Below are 9,114 nucleotides of genomic sequence, written 5' to 3' on the forward strand. Positions count from 1 at the left end.
CTTTCCAACCTTAGTGATTCTGCGTGATTCTATGTGTGATAGAAACTAAACTAGAAAATAAAAAATATTACAGCAAGTCTACTAAAAACTGCACAGAAATAGGCTGAAATACATTAACAGAGGATATACCACATTTCAGGGGAACCAAACAGAACTCAAAAGGCGATGTTGTCGTAATCAACCAGAGGACTGAAATAATAAACGGCATGAGGGTTCTGCACTGCTGTAAATTTTACCCAAATAAACAAAATTTTTTAGAAAGAGGAAAGATTTTCAGAACAATAGACTTTTTAACTGCAGATTTTACTTCCTTGTTCCGTAAAGTGTAAATGATGGGGTTTAACAAGGGAGTCAAAATAGAGAAGACAACGTTGCTCATGACATGGACATCAATGGGAATGTCTGCTCTGTAGGACACATATGCCACAGCAATGGAGGAGTAGTAAGTGCCCACCACAAGCAGGTGGGAAGTACATGTTGAAAAAGCTTTCATGCGTCCTTCTTTGGAGTTGATCTTTAGTACGGAGAGGACGATGTGGACATACGAGAGGGTGACAAGCAACAAAGGGACAACCGACACTGTCATAGCGATGGAGAACCCCAAGAAGGTCTGGAAATCAGCACTGAAGTCCGAGCACGCGGCTTGTACCACTGCCAGGTGGTCACAAAAGCAGTGGTGAACCCTAGTTGTGTCCCTGTAAGCTAGCTGAGAGGTCTGCATGATGACGGGCACCGGTATTAGCAGCGCAGTGATCCAGGCGCTGGCTGCCAGCTGGATGTTCGCTCTTCTTGTCATCTTGGCCGGGTAATGGAGCGGGTTGCAGATGGCTTCGTAGCGATCATAAGCCATGATCACCAGGAGAAGCGCCTCGGTTACCGTCAGCCCGTGAAAACTGTACATCTGCAGAAAACAGCCCTGAAATGAGATGGTTTTAGCGTTGGCCAGGAACATGGCCAGCATTTTGGGGATGGTGGTGGTTGTGAATAGCACGTCTAACACGGAGAGGTTAATCAGGAAAAAGTACATGGGTTTGTGGAGTGTACGGTCGACCACAACCACGGTGATGATAACAGCATTACCGACCAGGATCAGCAGGTAGAATAGCAAGAACACAACGAAGAGAGGGGTCTGGAAATCCTGGAGAGCTGGAAACCCCACCAAGAAAAAAACTTTAGTGGAAGCATTGCTGCTGCAGCTCTCCATGGTGGGGCTGGTCAAAATGCCTGCAAGGATGAAGAAGGGAGTAAGGAAACAGGCTGATGTGCAGGAAAACATTTCTCTAAGGAGCTTTGCAGAAGTTCTGCAAGGAAAACACAGGTTGGATGAAATTTTGCAGAGCTGAGCGCATTGCAACACGAAGCTTGGCCCCTCTTTTCTCTAACCTGCACTTAAGATGATTTGGATTTGATGATGTGGGCTACGTCTGCAGGAGGCACACGCTCTTCAGCTGTGGGCAGAAGGGCAAGGTTACCTCTCGCCCAGCTTTGGGTGCTCTCCATGCAGAGCCCCCCCATCTGCGCTGGTCCTTCTGGGTCCCTTTTCTGGTCCGTGGGGAAAAGGGGCGTTTTGGGGGATGCAGCTCCTCTGCCCCATTCTGCACCGAGGAGGAGACGAGCTGCATTGCGGAAATGCCCGTTTCTCTTCTCTAAGGGGATTCAGGGAATTAGCTCAGAAGCGGTCAATCACCCGTCTCTCTTTTGCTAGGGTTTTACAATCTTTGCTACCCAAAGTCGTCCTCATCACCGTTTTTCATATGCCCACGTTACCTCTGGTTAGCTACTTGTGGCTCACTGTTTCCCACAGTCGTTGCAGTCGATTTCTGCTGCTGTTGCTGAAATTCAGATGAAAATGTAGAATTTCTTTTGACTTCTAGGTCATTTGCTGGTACATAAAAGTAGAGGAATTTTCATGGTAATTTTTTTGGCTGATGTAGGTCAGCATCATGTTTTTTACCATAGTAAGAAATGTTTTAGAGGTTCATGAATTCAAAGACACCGTAATAAAAAACTAGGAATAATTATCCATCAGTGACTTCAGCTCAGGTGGAGGAGGACACCATGTCTGACAGCTTACAGACCTTACATATCTTTATTTTGCATAATGTAGCTCTACAGTTCATTATTCATATAAACTTGTGATACTTTTTGGATTTCTCCAGGAAGGGTAAGCAAGAGCGTGCTGTACTTTTCCATTTATGTTACATTATGAGCTTTTAAGATTCCTGAGTTACAATGATCTTCTTTCCTCTCAGTAGAAATACTTCCTTTGTTGCTCATAAAGATTTAATGCAGGTTGGAAAGAACTATTTTGCCCAAACCCTATGGAATATGCTTGTTTGCTGCCACAACATAAATCAGCATTTTGAAAACTTCCAGCATTTGAAGAGCTAAGATTGAACTAAAAACTTCGATTCAAGCCACGAAACATCTGCTGCACTTTCATAAGTACAAATTCCTTTGGAATTTATCTATTATTTTCTCTAACGTTGGGTAAACCAAAACTAAGATAATGTTCAGAAGAAAACCCACCCTTGTTTTCATTAGGTTTATGCTAAAAAAAGAAGGAGAAATGAAGCTTAATTAAGTCGTTATGCCTGTTCTTGGTTTCCTTATCCCAATTTAAGAGAGGAGAACTAAAGCTCTCTTGGAAATGTTTTGTGCTTGGCCGCAAGTAGTTGAGAGTAATGATTGGTCTCATGCAATTTCCTAACATTATTAAATCTCTGGTAATTTTCAGATAGTTTTACCTTTCACCCAGAAAGTCATCTCCATAACCATATAGGAGAGATCCATTTAATATTACAAATAAATAGATTTTCTGCCGCAGTGAGATTTAAATACAATTGATATTTCATTTACTCTCTACCTCTCATCTAATCTACCCTTCTCCATTTCCCTTTCTTGTTATTATTTTTTCCAAACTGGTAAGCTTCGAGGATGTGATTTGTATAAACAATGCTGCACTATCATAAAACCCAAGATAATGTATTGTATTGAACTAAAATTGCCAGCATGTAATGTCCTTAAAATTAGCATTGATTTGAAGTTGTTTTCAGATATAGTCGATCAAATTCTCGTTCTTTGGAGCCTGTTGACAGGTATTACAATCATATTTTTCCATCCTGGACCCCAGGAGAAAAAAGTAAATCAAAATGAAACACTTCATTAGTCTGAAAAATATTATAGTATTAATAGAATAGTAGCAACAATAACTCACTTGCACTTGGAAGTTATAACAAGGTCTTCCCCTTCCTTAATGCTATCCTTAGTGATAAGTGCAAAACTCCTGCAATAAATAAAAGAGGCAAAGCCACTACCGATATTTAACATCTATGAGCGTACTGCCCTGCTCCCCACCCAGAGATACTCCCCAGAGATGTTCTCCGTGATGTTTTCTTGCCTTGAGCTGGGAGACCCACATGTTAATTTCCTAACGGAGCATCTCAGCAGTTTTGAATCCCCTCGTTGCACGCCGCAGTTCACAGCAGACAGAGATCACACAACAGATTTGCATAGAGAAGAGCAGCAATGGAAGAGTTTTCACTACACAAAGTTTGTTGTGTGATGGAAGTGGGCGGCTGTCTCGAGGCTGGGGGAGAAGCACCAGAGGAAGATCAGTCTTTTCTTCCCAGATCTGGAGGAGCTTCCCATGGCTCAATATTGACCCTTCCTTTGGCATTTTGTTTCCAATGCTTGGGTCACACTCGGAGAGCGTGAAAGTCTCCATCTCCCCCTCTACACCACGCGAGGCGCACACTGAAGTTGTAGTACATGGCCAAGGGCGAGGAGCAGCTCATCGGTAGGGCCAGCAGCAGCTCTCTCAAATGTAGGCACATCCCAAATGCAAACTCATCCACAGAGGATCCCAGCCTGTATCTGTTCTAGTTCCATCTCTTTTCTTCAGGATGTTCAGGTCAAGCTTGGTACCTGGCTCAACTGGTGCAGGTGGAGCCGGCAGTAACAAAGACAACGCGTGTGAGACTGCACTGGGCAGAATCTCTGGCTGCTCAGGAGTTTACTAGGGTGCCATCCCTGTAGGTTGGCCTCTGGTTCTTAATTCTGTCTTGGACAGGAGCCCAGGACTGCTCTGTGCATCATGCTTCGGTATGTCTAGGTATGTTGGCCAACATACAACCCCTTTACGTGGACAACCAAGTGACTACTTCAGCCATCCCTGGGCTGCTTCTGTGAGCAGCCCATCTCCTTGCTCTGAGACCATCACCTCTAAACCTCACAGTTTCTTCTTTTGGAGGCTTTGTCAAGGGTGGCTGAAGCCAAAGGGGAAAAAAGCCCCCAGCCCTTGGGAGCTGTATGGACTGGGAAATCCAGGTAGGTGGCATGAGAAGACATTGCCACCTGGCTCTATAGTCAACAGAGGGAGACATTCCCATCAAGAGGCAATAGCTACGCTACTAAACTAAACTAAACTAAACTAAACTAAACTAAACTAAACTAAACTAAACTAAACTAAACTCCTTCTCCATATGTCCTCCCAGACCAATGTTCTCTTGTTACAGATTCCTATGTAAATATCTTCACCGTCCCTTAAGCGTCCTTAAGTGAAAGCTGTTGGATGGCAATTAGAAAGGGCTAAATCCTGTCCTGTGTAAATAGACTCTGACATACTCAGTCTCCTCTGGTTCAGAATGTGTCCTTGGATACCATACAGAAAAATACAGATTTAATTACAATATTAGCAATTTGTGAATAATGGACCCACCTGCTTCTCAGGAGCATCTAGATACAGAAGAAAACCTCAAACCAATCTCATTTAAATTGCTCCGACCCAATCATTCCTCCAAATTGCAGTCATGTCATTGATAAATGAAAGAGCTGGAGAGCTCTGCCAGGTGGTGGGATCTGGTGGTGGTCCTGGAGTGTGCCCCCAAAGTCATTTTGCCAAGGATGCTCCCTGGGAGGAGAAGTCAAGCCAGAATATAGGTGGGGTTTTGGGACCAATTCCTTGGGTCCAAAGTCCTGGGGCTGACTCCTCAGACTGGGTGAGATGGGGTCAGCAGAGCATTGCTGAGGGCTTGGCAAGAAGTTGAGATCTTTTTGGGAACCTGAGGACACAAAGATGGACCACAGTTTGGTTTTATTTGTAAAGTGTGAGGTGTGATTCGTACCAGATTGGGTCAGATAGTTTTTAAAGAGTCTTTTAATAGACTTTTACTGCCATGGGTGGTTTGCATGCATCTTTGAATCATCGGTATATTTTCATGAATATCTCACCCTCTGCCATTCTCCAGTCACGTCCTGACCAAAAGCCATCACAGGCAGAAACAGGAATATGGTGGAGCTGGGCAAAGTCCCTTCTGAATGGACTTAGTGCCCTTGATAGCCTCCAAGTGCTCACAACACTTGTTGAGTTTCTGGTGTGAGGTTCACACCTTCTCCATCACGTTTCTGCTGTGGATGTTATCCTGCAGTCCACATCTTGCTCCAGGGACTAACAGCCAGCTATGTTTCCAAGCAGACAAACCCACATAACTATGGTTTCCTGAGCCTAGGCTATGGATGAGAAAGATCTCCCTTACCATTAGTCACCTGAACATTTAGTTCTAATATTCTTCTAGGAGAACAGGAAATAAAATGTCTCTTGCATGGCATGAAGGAGGAACTCACTGCAATAAACCATTCAAGCTGTGATTTTGTCTTATCAATTATAATTTAATTTTTAACTACAGGTAGCTTCAGGTAGACCCACTGTAGGTGATCCTGGGATTATCTAGCCTCTGCTCATTCTCAACACATTGGTGGAAAAATGTGTTACAGGACAACAATCCCTCCTTCAGGCTGGCACTTTTATTAAACTATTCAATCCTGTGAAATACCCACACCCTCAGGACTAAGAGTGGCTCCAGATTAAAGTGTCATCACTGGCTTCCCTGGGGACAGGACAGAGATGCTCAAGGTGTCGACTGGTTCACAGCAGTCTGCTAGACTTGAATGTTGTGTGGTCTTGAGCACACCAGTCATCTCATTTGGAAGCAGACGTCTGGAATAGCTGGGGAAATTGCACCATGAAAATGCTGCACATGAAGCTGCAGGGACTTGCTCACGCGTGACGAGCAGATGTCAGCGAAGGAGGCTGCTAAATGCTGTAAGACGAGTGACCGAATCACAGAATTGTTGAGGTTGGAAGGCATCTCTTGAGATCATCTGCATCATCTACAGCAGGTTGCCCAGGGCTGTGAGCGGTTGGGTTTTGAATATCTCCGCAGGTGGAGACCCCATGACCTCTCTGAGCAACCTGTGCCAGCGTTTGGATGGGGGACAAATCCCTTCCCTGTACTATGGTTGCACTGAGCAGCAGCCTGCCCACACCGTCTTCCTCATAAGCACATCTGGCCAACTGTGGGACAAGGCAGCAGAGCTGACAGACAGGAGCCAACCGAACCTTCCCAAATGAGACCATGGTGCCTCTTGAAGGCCAAGTACTTCACCTGGGAGCTCCCCCTCTTCCTAGCTGGGACCACCCATTGGGATGGCAGAGGAGCCAAACCCCATGCTAGTTCAGCTGAGTTCATTACTTACAACCCGTAAGATACTTCTTCTCATCTCCTTTTCTTCTCTCTCCTTCCCTTTGCCCTCAGGCTTGTCTGAGCTACCTTCTCCCACTGCCACACTCTGCTCCTCCAGCTCATGAATCGCTTCTTCGCCGCTGTCTGCCATTGCCTGAGTCTCATGGTGCTCCCTATGGTTTCCTCTCCCTGCCTGGAGCCCAAACCCCCCATGTCCCACCCTCACCTTCCCTCAATCTGCAAACCTGTGATTTTTTTTTGCAAATTTTCAAAAAATGCCGATTTGCAAATCAACACTGCTACCACTCCCACCATGTCCCCCCCTCACACGCTCATCTCTGGTCATCTGGTTTCTGCGGTCACTTCTTGGAGCCCCTCTTGGTGCAAGAAGGTCAAGGGCATGTGCCCCCTTTTCCCCATGCAGGAGGCAGGATCTGGCCCTGCTGCATAGACACGAGAGCAAGTAGCGTCAACGTTAAGCCATGATCACGCTCAGCGCAGACAGGACAGGTTAATGACTCTGCTCGTTTCCATGCATTTTCTAACGTACATCTTCTGGAGCAATTTCCCACTTGAATTTCTGACTGTGTCCGAGCCGATGTGGTGCCCCTGGCAGTGGAGCTCCTGGGTCCTTGTGTTACAAATACTCCCCGTAAGCATTCGGGAGAAGTTGCATTTCCAAACATGTTTGTTTCGAAACACTAATTCTTACACTCGGGTGGCAACACCAGTGAAAACAGTGCAAATTGGTCTCTCGGTGACTCGCAGGTCTTCTAGAAATGTTTTTCAGAATAATTAATATCCAGGGACAGCGTAATCAGGGCTTGCGTGGCCAGTGCTGAAGCGTGCGGACACCTCGGGGAGCCCAAGCCTCCGATCGCGTGGGTCCCAGGGAGCATGCAGCCGGAGTTTTAAAGGTCTTAAACCCTTTAAACTGTTTTGTTTGCAGCCCTGCCTTGTTAAGAAGCTGTGGGTGACTTGGTCTGTGGAGAGAGGTGACATTTTGGGCTGCTCTGCAGATGTGGGGAGTCCCCCCTGGAGCCACTTTTTCTCCTCCTACAGGCAAAGCCATGGACACTGCTGTACCCTGCGGATGTCCCAGACTAGCACAAGTGCTTTCATTCACCTAATTCTGACTTGCTGGAAAATACTTTAATTTTCACATATATGCTAGATTTACAGAGAAAAGATCCAATGAAGAACTAATTTATGACAAACTTCCTTAACTTGATGCCATCTGAAATAACTTACTTTTTCTTTCATTATTTCTTTTTTTAAAAGAAAATAAAAAAAACCTGTTGACATGAACATAAATTTTTATTGCCCGTGAACATAAGAGCGCAGCTGATACCCAGCCACATGAGACCATGGCCCAGCTCACCCCGTCTGCTTGTCTGCAGTGGAGGTGCTAACGCGGAGAGCCCCTTCGTGGGCTCCGTTGCGTTCACACTGCTCCAGCAGCCAAAACTGCCACACCATCCCTTTGCCATCTGGTCATGGACCTGTTGTCCATCAACTTGGGAAGACCCCCCTGCAGTGCTGCGTCCAGCTCTGGAGCCCTCGGCACAGGAGAGACACGGACCTGCTGGAGTGGGGCCAGAGGAGGCCCCAGCAACGCTCCGAGGGCTGGAACAGCTCTGCTGGGAGGACAGGCTGGGAGAGCTGGGGGGGCTCAGCCTGGAGCAGAGAAGGCTCCGGGGAGACCTTAGTGCAGCTGCCAGGGCTGAGAGGGGCTGAGGAGAAAGGTGGGGAGGGACTTTCTGTCAGGGAGTGTAGTGATAGGACAAGGGGTGACGGTTTTACCCTGAAAGAGGGTGGATTTCGACTAGATCTAAGGAAGAAATTTTGACACTGAGGATGGTGAAACCCTGTCCCAGGTTGCTCAGAGAGGTGGTGGGTGCCCCATCCCTGGAAACATCCCAGGTCAGGCTGGACGGGGCTCTGAGCAACCTGCTCGAGTTGGGGATGTCCCTGCTCATGGCAGGGGGTTGGACTAGATGGCCCTGAAAGGTCCCTTCCAACCCAAACCCTTCTGGGATTCTATGTTTCTATGATTCTATGATGATTCTGTGATTCTATGTCCTTGACCTGCTGGTCATCTGCATCTTTGTAGCTTCATGGACTGCAAATCCCCAAGAGGCACTGTCCACTGCATAAAACCAGGACTTTCTCTGTTTTAAGCCAATCGTCTGGTTTCAGTGAGCATCCCCTGGTCCTACTGTTGGGGGGTTCAAATGTCAGATCTGCATCCACCTTATCTCCATCCCCTCCACCCTGCTCCCTGCTCACGCTGGAGTGATCCTATACAGGAGCAAAGTAGTGCTTTTGGAACAACGAACCCAGCTTGCCGCAGGTTAAAAGATTATCGACCACACCACTGATCTTGAATTTCAGAAGTTTTGGGGAGGGACATGCTCATTTCTCTTTGTGTGCATAAAAGGCTGGATGGTCACTCTTCAGCTGCCCAAGTGAGCACAATCGATTCTTAATAAAATAGCTGAGTAAGGGAAGATTAATAAATGGATATGCTATGAAGAAGGTGAGTGACACGGCTATGTCTAATCAGTATTTGGACACCATAAAAAGGCAT

General features: G+C 46.4%; 1 protein-coding gene across 1 annotated transcript; it reads right to left on the bottom strand.

Moving 5' to 3' along the window:
- Window positions 1-232: 232 nt before the first annotated feature.
- Window positions 233-1,204, bottom strand: LOC104618465 (olfactory receptor 2AT4). The gene has a single exon (XM_010284063.1). It carries the CDS (start codon window positions 1,202-1,204, stop codon window positions 233-235), a length of 972 nt encoding a protein of 323 aa, XP_010282365.1.
- Between the last annotated feature and the right edge of the window lie 7,910 nt (window positions 1,205-9,114).

Source organism: Phaethon lepturus, unplaced genomic scaffold, assembly GCF_000687285.1.
Source record: "Phaethon lepturus isolate BGI_N335 unplaced genomic scaffold, ASM68728v1 scaffold13683, whole genome shotgun sequence".
Classification (NCBI taxonomy): Eukaryota; Metazoa; Chordata; class Aves; order Phaethontiformes; family Phaethontidae; genus Phaethon; species Phaethon lepturus.

Bases quoted from the DNA above. Each gene is read 5' to 3' on its own strand.
- LOC104618465 (XM_010284063.1), bottom strand. From the start codon at position 1,204: ATGGAGAGCTGCAGCAGCAATGCTTCCACTAAAGTTTTTTTCTTGGTG.